The sequence below is a fragment of the Sarcophilus harrisii genome, chromosome 3 (genome assembly GCF_902635505.1).
Source record: "Sarcophilus harrisii chromosome 3, mSarHar1.11, whole genome shotgun sequence".
Classification (NCBI taxonomy): Eukaryota; Metazoa; Chordata; class Mammalia; order Dasyuromorphia; family Dasyuridae; genus Sarcophilus; species Sarcophilus harrisii.
The window spans coordinates 13897593-13919056 of record NC_045428.1 but is presented as its reverse complement, the minus strand read 5'-3'; the positions used below and the strand labels follow the sequence as shown (position 1 = coordinate 13919056).

The window sequence follows — 21464 nt, the reverse complement described above, 5'->3', positions numbered from 1 at the left end:
AAATTCAAATTTCTTGCTTCTAATACCATAATAAAGTGGTTTCAAATTCAATTACAATTAGGGACCATACTTAACTATAAATTAAGATCCTTTTGGGACTGATAATCGATTTAGAAAACCACATAGTGGTAGAGTCACCTGAACTCTACAAAATTTGCTTCCAAAGAACTCCTCAGAATGAATTCTGGAGTATTGGAACATATAAAATGATAGAGCAAATCAATTTTGCAGACTGAGACACACCAGTGAGACATATGCTTTCTGCTGATTTTCTAGGTTAAGTGTGGAGCACAGTCCAACACAGGCTGACTTCAATGAGAACCCAAACCCCAATGCAAACCTGAAGCAAGGACCTCCACACTTGTACCAAGCAGTCATTCAAGTGGACCGTACCAACTGAAAGCTAGCAGAGGGCATTAGAGGCAACTAAATTAGCATATGTACCTTCCAGAATTTGCAGCCCCTCAGACAATAAGGAGATCTGACAACTCCTCAAAAGGAAATTACAGAACTTTGCAGTTCCAAGTTATAGACTCAGGGCAGGGAGAAGCACTAGCCGAAGGAGACCCTAGTCATAGAGTGGGAAAGTGTATTTGTAGCCATCAAACCAGAGCACAGTGACCATGCCATTACTTGGATCATGCCATGTAGGAAGAACCAAAAACTTAGACCCACAGAACTCCCTTAGTAAGCAACAGCATAAAAATCTGAAACCTGAGATACTAGCCACTTCATTCCAAGAACAGAACTCAATGTTAGCATTAAGACAAAAGAAACAGACTGAAAAAATGGGCAAAAACAACAACAACAAACCTGATCACAGAAAGTGAGTATAGTGACAAAGTACATCAAAACAGAAACTAGGAAGATGAAAGGAAAGTCAAACCAGCTACATGTGAAGCCTCAATGAATATATAAAGTGGTTTAATCACCACCCAAAAAAGAAGTTCTTAAAGATAAAGTCCAATATGAGAGGTAGAATGGGGGAAAGAAAAGAAAAAGAATGGAAAATTGTTCAAGAAAATCATGAAAAAGTCAACAACTTGGAAAAAAGAGGCACAGCTTCAGGTATGTATGTGTACATGTACACACACACTAAAGAAAATATAACACTTTAAAAAGCAGAATAGGCCACCAAAGAGTAAGAAAGGCACAAATATCTAATGAAGAGAACTGCTTCAATAACAGAATAAATAGATAATAGTATGGGCAAATGGGGAAAATATACAAATTTGCACAAGAAAAGCATTTAAAAAGTAAAATTGGTTAGATGGAAAAGGAGATGCAAAAGCTCACTGAAGAAAAAACTTTGTTGAAAATTATAATTAGGCAACTGGAACTTAAGTTACTTAATGAGACATAGAGAAATAATAAACAAAAATAAAAAAGAATGGGGGGAAGGGAATGAAATATTTTAGTGAAAAAACAACTGAATTAAAAAAAAAGTTCAAGGAAAGGTAATTAAAGAATGATTGGGATACCAGAAAGCTATGATTTTTTAAAAATCATCTTTCAAGAAATTGGCAAGGAAAACTGCCCTGATATCCTAGAATCAGAGAGTAAAATAGAAATGGAAAGAATTCACTTATCATTTCTTGAAATAGATATAAAACTTTATATTCCCAGTAATATTACAGCCAAATTCTAAAATTCCCAGGTCTAGTAGGAAATAGTACAAGCATCCATTAATAATTAAAATACCATATAGCCATAATCAGATTGACATAACATCTAGTAGCTTTTACATTAAAGAATTGGAGGGTTTGAGATATACTATGAAACTAATACAACCTTCCTTTTGAGCATTGCATCACGGTGGCTGATTGGGAATAAAAAGGGCAGGAAAAGACTAACAAGATGATGTTAACACAAAAGCTTTGGAACCACTTCATACCATTTCTTTTTCTCAATCTGTATATTATGACTTTTGTAAACAATGAACCACCAGGTCCACTGAGCAAATAGGAAACCAGATAAGATATATAGAAGTTAAGACAACTTTTGGTGCTGGGAACTAAAGTAATTAAAAAAAATTTTTTTTGGTTTATGTTCTAGAATATTTACTGCATTTATGACATTGATTTTTATTGCCCCACCACCAAGTTACTGTTTGAGGGCTCAAGTATCTAATAACCCAGGAATATTCTCAAATGCTATCTCAAGTGAAATATTAAACCTCACTCTACAACTTAGATCTAGAAAATCCAGGCAGAAGCAACTATGACATTGGGTGGGATCCAAGTCTACTAAAATCATTGTCTAACACACTGCATGCATTTTATTCTCCTATTAGATTATAAACTTTTTGAGGGCACGGACTACTTTGTCTCCACAGTGCTTAGCACAGTATCTGCCGTATAGTAGATATTTAGTAAATGTTTATTGATTGATCACAAGTACTGGTAGATCGAAAGCATTTTGGAGTTCCAATTTTTGGAGACTATATAACATAAGTATTAAAGTTGAAATTTCACCCTATTTATACAACTTCATTTTGGACTTTTCCATAATATTTCTCTTATTCTCCCTTGCGTTTATGAGCCCAACTGATATTTAGCTCCCAAGCAGACAGCAAAATACAGAGAGAGCCATATAAGTGAGAGAATCTTTCTAAGATCTCTCTTTGTAAGATAAAATAGCTTAGAATATTCTTTTACTGCTTTACCTCATACTGTTGGAACATTTTCCCTCAGAAGATCTTAGATGCCAGGTTAGTCACATAATCCAATTTCCTCAAGGAAATTGTCCAAATTCTCAGAGGGGCTAAATGTCAAGAGCTGGTATTCTATCCCAGCTTCTCTGACAACAAAGTCAATGCCTTAGTCCAAGACTCTTAAGATCTCAAGTGTAAATCCTCTGAGTATGTTTTTTAAGAGAGACACACAACATATCTCCTAGGAAAGAATCTTCATGAATTGTCCACGGATACAGAGAAACATTTGTCTGAAATGACAGAAAAGTAAAGTTTAGGAGTATAACCAAAGAGGGGGAAAAGATGGCAGAATGCAGTGATAAATCCCAAATGGAGATTCCTTGAGAAGCATTATTCTTTTAAAGTAATCTCTAGGAGCTCTTGGAGTTTCCTTTACAGAGTTGGAATGTTCTTAGAGCAACTGTTGATAATGTCTTGAACACGCTCCATGTACAATAATGCGCAAAAAAAAAAAAAAAGTCAACCTTGAACTTGATAATCCTCCCTCCCCAGTGACTTCCTTGAGCATTAATTAAAAAGCCATTTTTAGCGAAGGAAAACTTTTAACATCCAAAAAAAATTCAGCCAGAGAAATGTTAAAAAATGATTTGTGTTGGTTGTGAAGAGTGTGCTGGACGGATTATTTGAATTATTTATCTTTGACTCAAAGAGTCAATGGCAAAGAGATGGCTGTTTTAAGAGCTGCTAGTTCTTTGGTCAGTCTTCCTGCCCTAATCACCTAAGTAAGAGCTTCCTGATAAACAGAACTAACCAAGGGGTGGCTCTGTATAACAGAAAGGACTGTGTTTAAAAAGCAATAAAATTTAAATTAAAAAAGAAAGTAGCTGGGTCTCTTCCTTCTCTCATTCCAGAAACTAAGACACTCATAATAACTGAATGCTAGCTGTGGGAGGGAGCTTAGAATTCAACTCCCTAATTTTATAAATGTGAAGGTTAAAGGTCGAAGGGTGAAGTAATTGACTTAAGATAGTAAACTAATTAGGGTTATGGCTCCTGGGCCATATGCCTGCTTCCATTTCTTGTACAACTGGACAAATGGGGATAAGGTCAAAGATACTTTCTGATCTGAGTCTAAATGTTCACGCAGTGTTTTGCTGTCAAGAGTTTGGGGGGTGGGGGGCTCTTTAAAGATTTAGGAAATTGAGAGCTATAAGGAAATTGGAACATATTTGATCCTTATTTCCTTTAAAAATTCCAATCAAGTGCCATCTCCTACAGGATTTTTCTAGGAAGTACTTTTTTCCAAAAGCATTCTCTCTCTACCAATATAGAACATAAGTCCTTGAGCTCTCAGTTTTTACATTTGTTTATCCATTTCTAACATCTAACAGAGTGCTGGCGAGTAGGAAGAACTTAAGAAACTTACTTAATTGACCCGATTTCCCAAATGTCACAAAGCTAATAAACCACAGAATCTGGAATATAATTGAGATGTCCTGGTTCTTTCCACTATACTATACTGCCCCTCAACAACAATTCAGGGCCTGGTGGTGACTGTTGCTACCTTGCCTCCCAGGATTCCATGTCTATCAATCCCAATGGAGAAATGGCAGCCAGGAGCTGAGCAGTCGACATACAAGGCATTGTACTTGGATGTGCTCTGCTCATATAAATAATTATTTCTATGCTGGAGATTTATCTGCATACTATTGCTTTTACTGCTGCCTGAAGATTTTTTTATTACAGTAAGCAATGAGTTTAGGCTTGAGTTTTACCAGTTTTGTTCCAAGGATTTGATACATTAGAACCCAGGGGCCTGATATTGGAAAAACTCACTGGGGTTTATGAAAAGAAACTCAACTGCTCAGAAAAGCATGATTTACAACTACTGGCACTGTACATTATGGTTAAGAACATGGAAATTTTTGCTCTGAGGAATTCCAAGGATAATCTGAAGTCAAGAAAGAGATAAAAAAAAATGGAGGGCTTCCCAGGTTTACTTGGGTTTTTCTTCATGTCTGTTCATTCAAAAGGGAGTTTAAGTGCACAGCTTATGTACTAGGATGGTATTATTAGAGATGTTACCAAGTCAATAACATGAATGTTTTTTTGTTTTTTTTTTTTTTTGTAAATATAACAGATCTAAAAAGCAAAGGGAAGGGAGCTGATCAGCGATGATTTCAAAAAGAATAACCTCCACAAAATACCGGAGCAGGTCTTCCAGAGCTTGCTTGAAGACCTCCAATGGAGGTACAATCCTGGAGAGTGAGCCATTCTGCTCTTTGACAACTCTTCCATGAAGTGTTTCCTGCTACTTCTAGTTCTGCCGCCTGGGACATATCTAAACCCTTTTTCATGGAGACAGCACTTCAAATACTTAGATCTAGTTATCAAGGAGCTCTCTCCAACTCTTCTTCAAGTTCTCCCCCAATTCTTTCAACTGAGCCTCTGGGGGCCCAAGTTGAGACCTGCCACTCTCCTGTTTGTCTTCATCACCAGTTTGGGTGTCTCCTTGCTAAAATGTGGTGTTCTCAACTGGACAAGGAAACTCTTCTAGTAAGTAAGAATATACAAAAATATCTTGGTCACCTTGAGACTATGTAAACACAATACCTTTTTCTTGTTTGTATCTTTCTGATTCATTCACCCTTAATCAAAGAGGGGAAAGAACAGTCAAGAGAATAATAAACTCAAATGCAAATCAGTTTACTTTCTGATTTTCTCAGTTCCTTGATTTTGGGTCAGCCATACCACAGGCAAATAGATAAATGACTAATCAGGAGATCACTGAGGCAAGGCAGTGATTGGCCCTCATGTTCCCTAAGGCTAAATGAAGCTTGGAAGTAGCTTGTTGGATTTCCTCAAGCAGAAGCTGAATGACTACTCTGATGGATACCTTTCACATTTGGCTTGGACAGATGAAAACTGAGGATCCTTCCAACTCTCTGATGCTGTGAAGACCACTGAGCACATAGTAAGCTCTTAATAAATGCCTGTTGATTTGATTTCACTAGCTTTATGGATTACCTAGATATGTTATGTCAGATCTTTTTAGGTTTCAATGCTTGCACTTAAATAACCTGCCCTTTCCCCTCCTCCAAATCAAATGGGTTCCCTTAGGAACCTATTACCTAACACCCTATCTGTCTCTCAACTCTGGCTGATGACATCTATATAGCACAACTCTTCGGTTTAAATTGTGAGTATTTTAAAGACATGAAATGTGTTCTGATGGATGAAAGACATTTTCAAAACTGAAAAAAAAGAGCAACATAACAAGGTGATTTTCTTTTTCAGATTGACAGAATGATCTTTTGAATGAGTATTTTAGGGCTTGCAGATGCAGGATGTAGTAGCTGTTGAGTTTAGTGTATTTATCCCCTGACCTTTCTCTTTCTGCAGCTGGGATTCTCAATATTTAGCTCAGAAATGGTGTGATTAGTTCCAACTTCTTTCAGACCAGTTGATTGCCAGCTCCATCCCTCATGCTAAAGTCAGTCTGTGTTTAAAAGCATCCTGGTGGTGCAAGGGCTCAGAATGTTCTGCTGAGGTAAGCCATGAAGGGACCCAGATCAAATTTCAATGTGTATTCCAGATAATGAGTACAAGGTATCACCGCCGCCTTCATGGAAAAGCGTAAGCAGCATCTCACCAACCTGGCCCTCCAGGGGCCTGCACTTACAAAAAGGCAAAGACAAATGCACCAGTTAAATGTAGATAGCTCTTTACTAACATTTTCAATTCCTACCACCTGGCACTGCATGTATGTGAACTTGGGCAAATCAATTGGGTTTAAGTTTCCTACTCTATCTCCATTATCCATTGAGTAAGATAATACACATAATATCAGACCCATTTTATGGATGAGGAAACTGAAGTCAAATGGCATGCCCATGAGCATCCATGCTAGCAAATAAATGACCCTGTGCAAATCAACTGCTACCTGCCTCAGTATCCTCATCTATGCACTAATTTCCCAGGATTTTTGCAAGAATCACAAAATATTTGTACAAATTCTTAGCATAGGGTCTAAAATGCTTGTTCTCTCTCTTCCCCCTTCTACTTTATCAAACCAACAGGGAACCATTAGATAAATGAATTATTTATTCTTTTCAATAAAAAGAGAAATTAATGTATGGTGGTAAATGTTCATTCGCTTATGTTCATAAGTGGTTGAAGAATTTTTGGCTGGTGCCTTAAAATTATAATTTACTTTCATAGAATACACTAACATGTTATCCTTCAATAAAATTGTGAGGTTAGGTCTATTATTTACCCCATTTTACATGAAGATCATGTAAATTAAGTGACTTGCCTAGGTCAAAGAGTTCATGTGAGGTAGGATTTAAATGTTGGTATTCATGAATTCACAACCAGCATGGTAGTTAATAGGCGTGTGTGTGTGAGAGAGAGAGACAGAGACAAAAGTATGGCCTCTGTACTGACTGCTTTTTAAACATTCTGTAAATCCTTGATTCCAATTCATGAAGGAAATGGATCTTTGAGACCCAACTAAGTGATGTTAGCAAAGTCAAACATATGTATGAAAAGTTAAAAAAAAAAAAAAAATAATCCCCATATTGGAGGAAAGAGGATGGGTTAGTTCATTTGAGAGAAAGTGAGGGAATTAAGGAGGAATGAATAAAAAAAAAAAAAATAAGATGATAAGATTCCTAAGAAGAAATGACTTGGCTTAAAGTCTTCAGTTAGATATGTCAAAATGGTGGCAAGAAATGGTGTGACCATAATTAGCTAACAGCATCTTGCTGTTGTTTTGACTTTACTGTGTTATAAACAATTGAGGAAGACATTTCACTTGAAGACATAAAAAATATTGCAATGAAATGAAATATTACATGAATGGATTACAAGTGGCAATATACCTTTGAGAGGAATTCCCTATCTTGACAACAACTGGTGGAAATCTGTTTTACAGAGTTAGCCTGATATCTTTTACCATACAATAAACTCAAAATGATGACATCACCTGATTATTCAAGTTTATACCAGAGAATAAAAGAATAGAATACCTTTCACAATTTTGAAAGGGGAAAATTATTAACTAATAAAAGGAGATTGCAGAAGATGAAAACAATTTCAACATGAAAGTGAAAAACTGCATAAACAAAATTCATGCAGTTAACATAAGGGAAGCTGGAAATGGGAGGAAAAGCTTTGTATCATATATTTCCGCTAAGAGTCTGATATGCAAGATATACAAGGAATTAGTACAAATATATAAGAGCAAGAGACATCTGCCAATGATCATAGTAATTAAAAAGTTTATGAGCATTTTTAAAACAATTGTGAACTATTAATGAAATATTGTCCCAAATCCTTAATATGAAGAAAAAGATAAAAAATCTTCACTGCCTTGTTAGTTAAATAGCATTGGGATTAGTGACCATGACACGGTCCCAACTAGCTCAAAATCTGTGAATGGATAGGTGAAACAGTAGATAGTATTGGCCATGGAACCACAAAGACTCATCTTCTGCCTGACATGAACTGTGTGTCCCTGGATAAAAATCACTTAACCCTGTTAACCCATAGGTCCTCATCTATAAAATGAGCTAGAGAAGGAAATGGCAAGTCACTCTTGTGTCTTTGCCAAGAAAATCCCAAATAGGGTCATGAAGAACTGGACACGAAACAGCTGAATAACAATAAGAATCACTCTCATTTTATACCAAAGAGTATAGTACATATAACAAAAGACAGCAGTGGTCTAAAAAGACTAAGGGAAAGAAGGTACAATATGGTAAGAGGCTGGTAGAATTCTGTTTTCACAAAGAGTCATAATCTGGAACAATTATTTGTATGCTCATGTGTGTGTGTGTCTGTATATATTCACACACATATACAGACACTATGAATAAAAAACAGAATTGGAGAGAAATGAAAATATCCAAAGTGAAGGCTGTGTACATTAGCACTAGAGAAGGTTGCAGACCTTCTCAGGAGTGCTTAGTATGGAAGAGAGGAGAATTCTTAACCAAAGAAGTGTTAGACTTGGGCGTTTCAGCAATATTCTTTTCCCTCCTTCACTCCCATCCCCCTGCTATTGTTATAAGGGATATCTTATTGAAAAGTCACAGATCTGAGGACTTAAGCTAAGTAAACATAAAAGGCTTCAAAAACTATTTGAAATCAAAGCCAAAGAAGATAAACAAATAAAAATATACATACTCTTCCTTGTCCACCTTTTCTCGGAGCTTCTTTAGCAGTTTATTTTGGCCAAAGACCAGGTTTTTCAGGATATTCTCAAAATATTCATTCTCTTTGAAATTCAACTAAATAAATTACAGAAAAAAATTGGCTTTTGGTTAGAAAGACAACAGCAGCACCTTGGTTTTAAATTACCATGAGATACCATCAAGTCATACATAAATGTCGTCTATGAAAGGCTGAATTCCCAATAAATTTATAAAATTCCCATAGAAGATGGTGAAAGTACGACTTGGTCTTGACCAAGTCAAACAGAGGCCACACATACTTTATATTTGAATGAATGATAGAAAAAGAAAAGAAACATTTATTCAGCTCTTATTATATGCCAGACACTGCCCGAAATATTGTGGATACACATATAATCAAGCAGGATCTTGAAGATCCTATCTTCTCAGAATTTATGTTCTAATAAGGAAGACAATTCATCTTGGGGGAAAGTAGTGACAAGGGAAGCAAATTTCCTAAAGAGAAGGCAGAAAAAAAGATTGCTGAGAATAATGGGCAATTAGTTGAGATTCATTAATTATAGCATTACACAATTAGTTAATTGTACACAAATATCAGAGATGATACTATGCCATGGTTTTTCTTTCCATTTTTGAATGGTGTTTGTATAGTTCATAGATTGTGGCTTATGTCTTGCATTTTGAATTTGAATTTTGAAGGTATACTAGTTTGTTTCCAAACTCATTCATTCTGCTAACAGTTGAAGTATGATTCAACTCAGCTGAAATATTGTTTTGGGAAAAAACTCTCGACTATGCTGACACAGACATCTTTAAACCACTGAGGACCAAACAATGACCCCTGTGAGGAGATATCTATTTGTGAGATGTTCAAGATGGTGAATGTGGCCTTGAAAATTTCTCAGAAGTAGAGATTCACAGACCTGGCACTGGGAAAGACCTCAGAAATCATCAAACCCAATGCTCATTCATCCAATGAAAACACAAAGACACAATACCACCTAAGTAGGACATAGTTCATCTTCCCTGCAAATCCTAACTATGAATGTATTTATTTTTGCATTTATGTAAATTATTTCTATCCAGTGTAAAAAAAAAAAAAATCAATCTTGAATGTGGCTCTTATCAATAATGAGGTGTTTCAGGGCAATTTCAATAGATTTGGGTTGGAGAGAACCATTTGCATCCAGAGAGAGTTCTAAAGAGACAGAATGTAGATCACAACAAAGCATTTATACTTTTTTTGCTGTTGTTTGGTTGCTTTTTTTTTTTTTTAATCATTTCCACCCCCCCTTTTTTTGATCTGATTTTTCTTCTGCAGCATGATAAATGTAGAAATATGTAAAGAAGAGTTCCATATGTTTAACCTAAATTGAATTTCTTGTTCTCTAGGGGAGGAGGTGAAAAGGAAGGAGAAAAATTTGGAACACAAGCTTTTGTAAAGGTAAATGTTGAAGACTACCTTTGCATGTATTTTGAAAATAAAAAGCTATTATTTTTAAAAAGCATATTTGACTGAAGAAAACAATGACTCACTCTCTCTGGTTCCCTGGTACATAGAAAATGTACTTCTTTGTGTCATTTAGCTAATGAAATTATGGATTACACTGTTCAATTTAGTGCCTTAGTGGTAGATATTTAATAAACTGGACAACTTACCAAAATAAATTTTAAATAAATCAAAACAAACACAAAACACCATCTCCAACTCATGCTTTAAAAATGTATTATCATCATTGATGATTCAAATTAATTTCCATATACCAAGTTTCAGTGTGTTATATAGGGTATGCAAAGATGGCTTAAAAGGCTAAGTTTTGCTGTGTGCAATTCATTCATTTTCAAAATAATGAGACTGTCCTTGGTATGTGATGTCAAAGTGTGCTTTGGATTCTTTTAATGCTTTGAAGTTCTCTCCAGTGTTTGGATTTTGGCTCAAACAAATGGTTCTAGAATTTTCTTCATTCTGTTCTCCCCCATCCCAATTTGAAAACTACCATGACTCTACAACCCCCACCTCCCATACCATCTGTCCACCAAGAAACAAGCCAGAACCAACACATTTACAAGGAAATATCTGTCTTTCATGGTGGGCAAATGGTTTTTCTGCTGTGCCCAATTTAAAAGCTATAAATCCAGTGTCTAATTATATTTGAGAGACTTGGAGATTTGCCTTTGTTTATCAGCAATGATACTTAGCAATAATAACCTTTAATTGTTTCTAAAAGACTACATGAAAGTCTAAGCAGAAATAGATGAAGGAACTAATACACTCATTTACATGGACAGATCAATTTCAATATACCCAATTAAGCAACTTCCTTTCTGTAAAATATATATTTTCTTGTTGTTCAGTCATATCTGATTCTTCATGATCCCATTTAAATTTTCTTGGCAAGGATACAAAAGTAGTTTGACATTTTCTTTCTCATCTTTCCAGATGAGGAAATTGAGGCAAATAGTATGAAATGATTTGCCCAAGCTCACACAATAAGCCATCTTAAAATTGGATTTTAATTCAGTTCTTCCTGGCTATTGTAACACCATTTTGGACAAAGAGGTCTGATCTTTGTCTTTCCTCCCTTCTCTCTTATCAAATTAACCATCAAACATGGAAATGAGAGAGGAGAAGAAATAAGAGGAGAGGAGAAAGAGGAAAGAGATAAGGATAGAAGGAGGAAAACAGAGGAAAACTTTCCTAGTTTATAAGATCATAAGTTTCTTGTGGGCAAGAAAATTTTCATTCTTTCTCTATGTAACCTCCAATTCTTAGCATAGTTCCAATTTTGTACTTATTTTTAAATTTTTAAATTGCATTAATGTGTTTTTTAATTAACAAACATTGATTGATATTTTTTCACTCCCTTCCAAAAAAAATCACTGACTAGGTACATATTTTAGCTAATTAAGTGTGAACTTTCAGATCAGCTCAATTTCACATTTTAATGTTTTCCCCCTAGGCTTTGGCATTCTATTCACAATTGAACAAAACCCCATTCTGGACTGTCTGCTCCCTCTTTTTGAGATTTAGTGTTGTGGAAGAATGGAAGTAGTTCATATATCTGTCCACATCCCTGTGAGACTTGGTAAATTTCTTGGGGGAAATTTCAGTAGGTGGGTGTGGGTGTGGGAGAAAGAGACAGAGATACAGAGCAATGAGGTGTTTATTGAACAGTAAATGTGGTATCTGTAATGGGTAAGTTTATATCCTGACATTAGAAATCTGGAAGAAAAGATGTGGAAGGAAGGGATCTTGGAGAACTTAGGCATCGAGAGCCATACACAGTGCAAAAATCCTTGTTCCTGATCTGGAACTTCTCAACTCTTTTCAAATCCTCTTCTCTTTCTTTGACTAAACTTTAGTTACTGATCTGCTTAGACACTAAAATCATTTTAGACACAACTGGGGCTAGAACCTATACCTGATGGATTCCAGCCTAAGGCAAAGATGAAGAATCTCATGGACAGTTTTCAAGTTGGTATCATAACTTTCAAAAATGAGTTCTGGTGGTTGTGGATTCATTCTCTCTCCATGTTGCACTCAGCCTTATTTGAGCTCTTCATCCCTCTCTGCCTTCCCTCTATCCCTTGCTGTCTATATAATCTATGACAATATGATGTTGTTATTCCATTCATGTCCCTTTAGGGTTTTGTTAGCAAAGATAGCTAAGATGCTTGCTTCTTTCTTCATAGCAGTTGCTTACTAAATGTTTCTTGACTTGAATTATTTTTTGTAAAACTTATAATATAGACCTATAATTTCTTTGACCTATGGAGAGCCAGTGAGGAAACTTCTTTGAATAATGCAGATTGTTACACTGTCTGTCACCTACCATCTGCCTGGTATACTGAGAAATTAGAGAACCAAAGGGACAAAGTCAATTCATTGAGGGCAGGAAGAAGAATAATATATAACAACATAGCATAATTCATATGATGCCATTATTCATCACAATCCTGCCATAAATGCTGCTCAACCAGCCCTGAGAATTGTTTGCGCCCCATTTCCTTACAGACTTACCTCACTGTATTCTTTATTCAATTTTTCATCATTATTCATAATTTCATCAGGATAGCCGATCCTTTCTTTAATTGCCAGGGCCTATAAAAATCAGAAGATTGAATTTGAAAATTGAAAAGTCTGAAATAAAAATCATAAAGACTCAGAAATTTCATTTGTCAAAAACCCCTAAATAATGAAAACCAAACACTAAAAACAAAAATAAAAACACCTCTTGAGTGCCTATGTGCTCGAGGAAGACGTTGTCTTTTCAACAGTGTACTGAAAAAATCCCATTTTCAAAAAAATCCAAAAGGTGGGAACGAAAACCAAGGCTGGTTACAAGATCTTTTCTCGTTTAGTACAGCTTTCCCAAAATGAAAATTGACAAGGCACCAGTGCCTATGCATCTGAATTTTATGAAATTGCTTTTCTAAAGAAAGGTTCTTGCTTACATGTTATGTGAGGGCTGAGAGCGTGGGCTGCCACTCTAGCTGCCTGTAATCATCTTTCCACTACATTAATCTGGTTGAGAAAACAAAGTGTTTGCAAGCTTAGGGCAGATGTTCTCGGTGCAATGTTAGGGCTCCATATCAACTTTGCAGTTTTGCATAATCAATCCAGTTATTTTTCAAGATAACAATTGTAGATTATGGGGCCCTTCAGTCAAGAGAATAACTTTTTTTTAATGGAATATAAGATGAATGTATGTTTGCTGGGTCACCTTGCCTATTTATTAAATAGATGCTATTCCTATGCTCCCTTTCAGTGACAGGTTATTGCTACCCTAACCAGAAAACATCAAAGAGCATTTATCTACAAGAGGAATTAATTCTGCAAAGAAGTTCTTGGATGTAAATAGGGCTATTCATTTGCACTTTGCAACTGTGTAATTAATTATCTTTTTTTAAAATTTGATTCTAAATAAATATGGCTACACAACAATTATGGAAGCTTCAACCTTAAAAGTCAACAAAGAGCATCATAGTAATGTTGCAGGAAAGTGGTACAAAATGACAAGCATGTTTTTCTTTTCTATGAATGGCAGAGTGTGAATTGATAGAAGGTTTGGAGGATAGAATGTTACTCTTCACTCAGCAGATTTGCTCCTAGATCAAAAAATTGTGGGCAGCATATAGACTTTATATAGAGAAGTGAATGCAATGGCTGGTGGGACTTGAACATATTCTAGGAAACTGAGCAGCTCCAAGTGGTAGAATGAGGAAGGTCATTTTAAGTATGTCTTTCTAGATCAGATAGCAAAGAAACTGGACAAAATGATGACAAGCATTGCCGTTGCCTGGCTTATGAGAATGACAGGGAACTCTTTTTCATACAGTCATGGGCTCACCTTCAATTAAAACCCTTCTAAAGATCTCAATTCTTGATCATCTGTCTCCAGGACAACTATTATTAATGATTACTTGTGATTATCCAAAGTACAGTAAACCATTATCAAATCAAGAGTTGGATGCGATTGAAAAGTGATTGAACAACCAAATGAAGTAGGTACTGTGCTAAGCACTGATGATAAAAAGAAGGGCAAAAGGAGTACATGTTTTGAGGGAGTTTGTATTCTATTGGGACAGGTAACTAGAAAATAAATAAGAACATTTAAGCTCCAAAGTAGATTGAAGGTAACCTATGTGATCTCATCACTTAAAGGTAGACCACGTAAATTCCCTAGGCCTGTTTACTTATCTGTGGAATAACTAAGCTTTTTATAGCAATGATTTTTATACCTGTGATCCCTTGAGGGATTAGTCCTCCATACACTATACCAGCTTGTTTCTATAAGCAGTATGTACAAGATAATAGCAATAGTTATAATAATGCCAGAAAGAGCTGATGGGTGGCCATATTTTAAAATTTGAGGAGCAATTTGTTCACAATTCTTTAGGTAGATGATGACAAACCCATTTTACAGGTGAAGAAACTAAGGGTCAGATTTGGTTCTTCTCAGTGGTTCAGTGATCCAAGACAATCCCAGTGATCTTTGGATAGAAAACAGCATCCACCACCAGAGACAACTATGGAGACTGAATTAACACACATGCTATATTGTTTTTCCCCTCTTGCAGTTTTTCCTTTTTGTTCTGATTTTTCTTTTCTAACATGATTCATAAGGAAATGTTGACAAAACAAATATGAATATACATGTATAACCAAAAATATTTGTTTTATATATAACTAGGGAAAATAAATAAAAAAAAAATAACTGCAGACAATTAAAAAGAAGCACTTCCCAGAGTCAGTCAATGAAGTGATTTATGACCGTGCATGCATTTCATTTTTTTTTTTTTAAACTAGAAAGTAACATTCCTTTGCTAAGATATAAAACAAGGGTTATCTACACATGGCTCTGCCCTCTTCTCCCTTGGAGTTTTATGCTCCATTTGGGGATCCACATAAAATATTGAAGCTGTGGGCCTGGGTCGAAATTATTAGAGTGGTCACAAGAAATCCTTTCCTATCTCTTCCTTACACCACATAGAAACAATCACATGAGAAGCTGATACATGAACCCTTGGAGTGGGTTATGATTGCAAAATGGTTTCGTGACAAAAAGCACCAAATCTATGAGGCCCATAGGGAAATCACTATCAAGAATCATGTATCCACAGGCTACCATTTGCAGGATTTGCTGATTTTTTATGCTCTGATGCTTGATTGTAATGCTTTTCTTGCTTTATACCCCTGCCCCTTTGCCTCATGAAAGCACTGCCTCCTTTGGTGTATTTACCTTATCTTCTGCTTTCTTCTTAGTCTCAGCATCCATCCAGGTGAGGTCATCTAAAGTCTTAATGAAAACTTCTCGAATCTGTGAGATGAGATTTTCCACCTATAACAAACCAAAGACAAGACAACAAAAAGAGGGTCAGTTCATTCGTTAAAAAGCTTCTCAGCAATAATGCATTGTTGGTGAAGTTGTAAAATGATCCAACTATTCTGGAGATTTTAAACTGTGCCCAAAGGGCTATTAAACTGTGCATACCCTTTGATCCATCAGTGTCTCTATTGCATCTATATCCCAAAGAGGTCATAAAAAAGAGAAAAGTACACAAGCACATGTACAAAAATGGTGATGGCAAAGAATTGGAAAATGAGTAGATGCCCATCAATTGGGGAATGGCTCAATAACTTATAGTCTATCAAAGTTATGGAATACTAAGGTTCTTTAAGAAATAAGAAGCAGGCTAATTTTAGAACGGCCCTGGAAATATTTACATGAACTGATTCTGAATGAAACAAGCATAACCAAGAAGAAAACATTGTACAAAGCAATACCAAGATTGTGCAAGGATCAAAAATGATAGATTTGGTTCAGTGATCCAAGGCAATCTCAATAATCCTTAGAAAACATCCATCTCCAGAGAGCACTATGAAGCCTGAATCAATACATGCTATATTCACTTTTTCCCCCGTTTTCTTTTTCAACTTCTCCCCTTTGTTTTGATTTTTCTCCCCCAACATAAGGAAATATTAAAACAAATATGAATATACATGTATAACTTTAAAAAAAATACATATAACTAGGGAAAAAAATAACTGGAGACAATTTTAAAAAGAGCTTCCCAGAAGCTCAGTGGGATATAAAGTAATTGAGTACAGCAGAATTATTCCATCTAAAGAAAAAGTGAAAATGAAAATCTGCATTGTTGAGGGAATTTAATACAGTTGCTACTAGCAGCATGGCAGGTGCCTTTTCAGTTCTGTGAATGATACTATGATTCAAACTTTATAGGTTTGTCTCTTTTTTGCTGAGGTGGGGGGCACAGCTCTGGGATTTCATTAGCATTAATGGAGGGAATACCATAAACACTTATGATTGCCACAGAAAATGCCTGAAAACAAACCAGAATACTTGCTCAGAATAATTACTCAATGTGGGCAAGTAATTGAATCTCCCGATACCTCATAAGTGGACAAAATGAAGTCTCAGGTCACTTCTAGCCCCAAATCTATTATTCTGTGAGTTAAAGTCTAAATAAATGTGTTGCAAAAAATGGCCAAGATTTTTGTGGCAGCAAGAAAAGTTGTTAAAATTGGAAGAAAAAAGGAAAAATCCGTTTTACAAAATGAACCAGTTGTGAGCCATTTTTATTCAGTATTTTCAGGAGTGGCAGATTCTTTGTGACCCTATTTGGGTTTTGCTATTCCTTCTCCTCCAGCTTATTTTATAGATCAGAAAATTGAGACAAACAGGCTTACGAGCCTCGCCCGTGATCACAGAGCTAGTAATTGTTTGAAGCCACAATTGAACTCAAGTCTTCATTGCCTAGCACTCTATCCTCCCTGCTACTTAGTTGTACAAAATAAAAGTACACCAATTTGGAATATAAAGTACAGATAAATTTGTTAGATATATTCATCACACTTTAAATATCCACTCCTTCCCTTTTTTATCTTGCAATTAGTCTAGAAGACTTTTCTGCCTAGAGGGAATGAAAGCCTCTGACGAACATGTTAACACATTGCAGAAAATGCAAAAACTCTGCAATACAACCTCGTACCATATCTTACATCACAAAAACTTTAAAGAGTTAAAATGATGATCTATTTTAATTTAAACCCAATAAAAATCTATAGGCTAGATAAGACACTGTACATTCAAAATGTTTTGGGAAGACATAATAACTTTAAGGTTTATTCTAATACATTGATAAATTCAACTCATATGCTTACATTATTTAAAAATAAATATATTTATTTTTGCTTTTAAAAAAATCTGTCCCAAGTAATTCACATAGTTCTTTATGCAGAAAAAAATTTGGAATAATTGAGTTTACTTTGAGTAAGTCTGAAAGATACTTTGAGACATGTTGATAGACTTTAAGAGGCTGCCATATTCCTGAAAAACCCAAGCATTTGCAATGGCTATTGCAATGGCTACTTTTGGTCATGTATTTCGTCAAACACTGTCAATCCTAAAAGTTATAAAGATGTGATCACGCAAGGCTGAAATGCTTCCAGAAGTATTATCATTTTTTCTTTATTAGTCATCTAATTAATGACTAATAATAATATAATAATAAATACTGTTTTTCATTTTTTTAAATGCTTTGGGAAAGCATTAGGAATTGAAGTTACTTGGAAGTTTTGTTGATTTGGGTGGGGGGGGAGGATAGTAATGATAGATTTATAGAGAGAACAAAGCAAAAAAGTATAGACTTTATGTTCTATAAATTAGGTGTTTAACTACATTTCTGAATACTGCCTAAGTGCAAATAAATAACAGTTAATTGTGCCAAAAACGTTACCTTGTGTTTGCTGTCGCCAGCAAATGCTTCTCCTACATAAAGTCGTCCAACAGCATTATCCATGATTCCATTGACATAATTAACACAACGTCGCCAAGGGGCTGTTTCAGATGTTGTGCCATAAAGAGCCTATTGAGGGGAAATATAAAATGGAATATGTGATGGTTTCAACTTAAAGTGTCATGGAATTCTAGGCTATCAAAAATCACTAATCTGCAGTAAAAAGACTCAAAAAAAGTCTTATTTAAAGACTTCACTCATCACATATATGTTCCTAATACAGAGGAAAATACCATTCAGTTAAATTATTTGTCTATAGGATTCTTTAAGTAATCTAGACCATTGTTAAAATGCCTCTTTACAACATTATGCTTTGGATACATGTTAACATTTGTTTCAGGACTGATGTGGAAAAAAATTGTGTCATCATCTGTGTTGTCAATATAAATGAGAATGGATGTCCAACAGATGTACGTACATTACTCCATCTGTGAGAAGGGTAGAATTCAAATAAATCTCCCATAAACAGAAAATAATTCTTGCCTTTAAATATTTCAATCTAACTTTTCATAGTTAGAAGCATTATATAGGTGTCTATTCAAATACCAACAGAGCGATTTCATTAAATACAACAAACGAGAAGTTCCATGATATTTAGCAAATAGCTGAAAGCTAAACAATTTAGTGACAGAACATCATTTTCCCTATGGCATGCTCTGAATGACTATTGTTTTAAATATGATTCAAGATACACCTTTTAGGTTTTTTTCAGGCATAAGTGACTGTGATAGGTTTTCCAGCATGAGATAGTTGAATTTCTAGACTAGAATCCATGTGTGGATTAAAATCTTGCCTCAGACACTAACTGTGTAACTGGGGCAATCCCCAAGTTTCCTCATTGCTGATAACAATATCAACTCACAGGATTATTATCTTGATCAAATTAGAGAATACTGATAAAGCACTTTGGAACTTTGAAGCACTATATGGATGGTACTGTTATTATTGCATAGATACCTAACAAAGAGCTTTTTATTAGAAAGCATGTAGCTCACATTCACCATCAATTCAAAAGCTCTAGCCCTGACATTTTGGTACTCTATGGTAAGAGCACTGAATTTAGAGTTAGAAAATCTGTGTTTCAATGCCATCTTGTTACCTAACACCCCTATGACTTTGGCTAATCATTTCAGAGAAGCAGCATGATATAATCGATTGACCATCTGCTTTGAAGACAGGAAACCTTGGTTAGTTGCATCATCCTCAGTGAATTATTCAAACTATCTGGCCCTTCTTATTCTCATTTAGAAACTAAAGATGTTGGTTTATCTCTAGACCTGGGACCCTATGAATTTACAGACCCCATGTGTAAAAGCAGAGGATTGGTCTAGAATCAGGATTCTGAACATTTGTCATATAACCCCTTTGACCTTCTAGAAAATCCTGGACCCCTTATTAGGATAATTATTTAAATGCATGTAAAGTAAAATATAAGATTATAAAGGAAACTTTTTTTTAAAAGTTCAGGGATCCCAGATTAAGAATCTTGGCTATAGAAGATGACTAAGGTTGTCTAACTCTGCATCTGATGAGGTTATAATACTACGACCAAATGTCTCTGCATTATTTTTACATTATATACTCTTGACATGCAAGTCAATTATGTTGTTGATTACAATTTTAGCAGTGAGGTCAATAGGGTTTTCTTATAAAGAAACTTCCTACATTTGATTGAATATCGACAGAAAGTTCTAGCCAGCACCTCGGACAGCACCTGACACAGAACAGGCACTTCTAAAACTGCTTTGCATTCAGTGCCTTCCCCACACTTCAGGTCATGTAGGATGACTACTCTCAGAGCAGCAGGATTATTTTGGTTCTAGACTAGATACCTAACACTTGGCATTTTCCCCCTTGCCAAGTTCACCACATTCACATGGCAGACACCGCAAGGTCCCCAACTTTGGATCTCTTTAAGCTTAAGTCTTAAGAAGAGAGAGATTTTTCTTCACCTTCCGGAAAGCATTTCTTGACTCCTTGTAGGTTCGGCTGACGCTGCTTACGAGATCCATAATGAGTCGCCAGGACATAAAATTTTGAAGATCTCTGTATAAAAAAACACCACCACCCAGCAACAAGAAAGATGAGGCTGCAAGGCTTCTAGAAAGCATAGTGACATTAAAGTGTGAGTCATGAAAAGACAGGAGGGCACCTACCTGGGAGAATATTTGGTAAGAATCAACTTAAGTTTGGTTAAATATTCGGGAGCATACACAATCACAGCTTCCTCATTTGCAACAGTAATGTTCACAGTTGACATGATTTCATTTGTGTAATTTGCCCAGTTGAATAGCTAGAAAAAAACAGGTGTCACGTGTTTAATAGTCTGTCAATTTCACAACGTGGTCCCAAGACTCTAGTATGAAACAGTAGGGTGAAATATAGAGGCTAGTTTTGTTATTAGTGGACTAAACCCAAACTATTGTGATTCTTAGAACTTTTTTGTCCTTATTCACTCAATCATCATCATTTCTTAGATATCTACTGGGCACGAAGCATTATGCTAGGCACTGAATTAAAAATTAAATATTTATGTACACATATATATGTATATATGTATATGCAAAGCAGATATAAGACAATTTAGGGATTATGCACAATTGCCTATAGCTGAGATTCCTGAATGGTGTACATAGAAGGGGAAGGAAGAAATGCGGCTTGAAAGAAACTAGGGGCTCTGGAAAGCAGAGGTGAGAAGGCAAAATATTTCAGGCATGGTGGTATTCCCATGTTTGCCAGTGCAAAGGTACACAGATAGGAGATAGAAAAGCATGTAGGAAAGATAATTTGGATGAATTATTATATTGTATTATAATATTATAATATATTATACCAGGTTGACCAGGTAGGTAGGGGCCAGATTGTGAAAGACTTCAAATACAAAACAAAATGCTTCTATTTGACACTAGTGATAATGGGGAACCATTTGGGTTTATTGAGAAGGTCATAAACAATGATGAGAGATGAACAAAACTCACTTTGGCAGGTAGTTGGAAGATAGATTTTGGAGTGGGGAAGAGATTTGAGGCAGTATGACTAACTGAGGGGCAAGTGCAATGATGTAAGGAGGAGATGATGAGGACGTGATAGCTATGTCAGTATAAAGGAGAAGAGATGTGGAAGAGGTTTTCTGAAAAAACAGAAAAGAATTAGCAGTGGATAATGGAATGAGAAGAATAAGGAGAAGATGACATTTAGGATACAAAGCCAAGTGATTAGAAAGAAATGGTGTCTCTAACAGAAATAAGATTCTAAAGAAGGAAAAGTTTTTTAATTATAGACCTTAATTATAA

The 21464-nt window shown here is 35.6% G+C and overlaps 1 protein-coding gene and 1 long non-coding RNA gene across 6 annotated transcripts in view; one reads left to right on the top strand and one right to left on the bottom strand.

The window, feature by feature from the left end:
- The window catches only part of LOC116422187, a 34452-nt gene extending 24170 nt beyond the window's left edge, over positions 1–10282 (top strand). Inside the window, exons 3-5 of one of the 2 annotated variants that reach the window (XR_004232736.1) lie at positions 277–1068; positions 4794–5627; positions 10243–10282. This is a non-coding gene — a long non-coding RNA (uncharacterized LOC116422187). The remainder of the gene's footprint in view (positions 1–276; positions 1069–4793; positions 5628–10242) is intronic. The other variant, XR_004232737.1, reaches the window with a different exon arrangement.
- The window catches only part of MME (membrane metalloendopeptidase), a 111579-nt gene that overhangs the window by 29689 nt on the left and 60426 nt on the right, over positions 1–21464 (bottom strand). For all 4 annotated transcript variants that reach the window (XM_031957548.1, XM_031957552.1, XM_031957549.1 and 1 more), the window contains exons 11-16: positions 20328–20464; positions 20124–20217; positions 18112–18240; positions 15594–15692; positions 12872–12952; positions 8843–8946 (exon numbers count right to left, since the gene is read on the bottom strand). In XM_031957548.1, coding sequence (XP_031813408.1) covers positions 8843–8946; positions 12872–12952; positions 15594–15692; positions 18112–18240; positions 20124–20217; positions 20328–20464 — 644 coding nt within the window. The remainder of the gene's footprint in view (positions 1–8842; positions 8947–12871; positions 12953–15593; positions 15693–18111; positions 18241–20123; positions 20218–20327; positions 20465–21464) is intronic.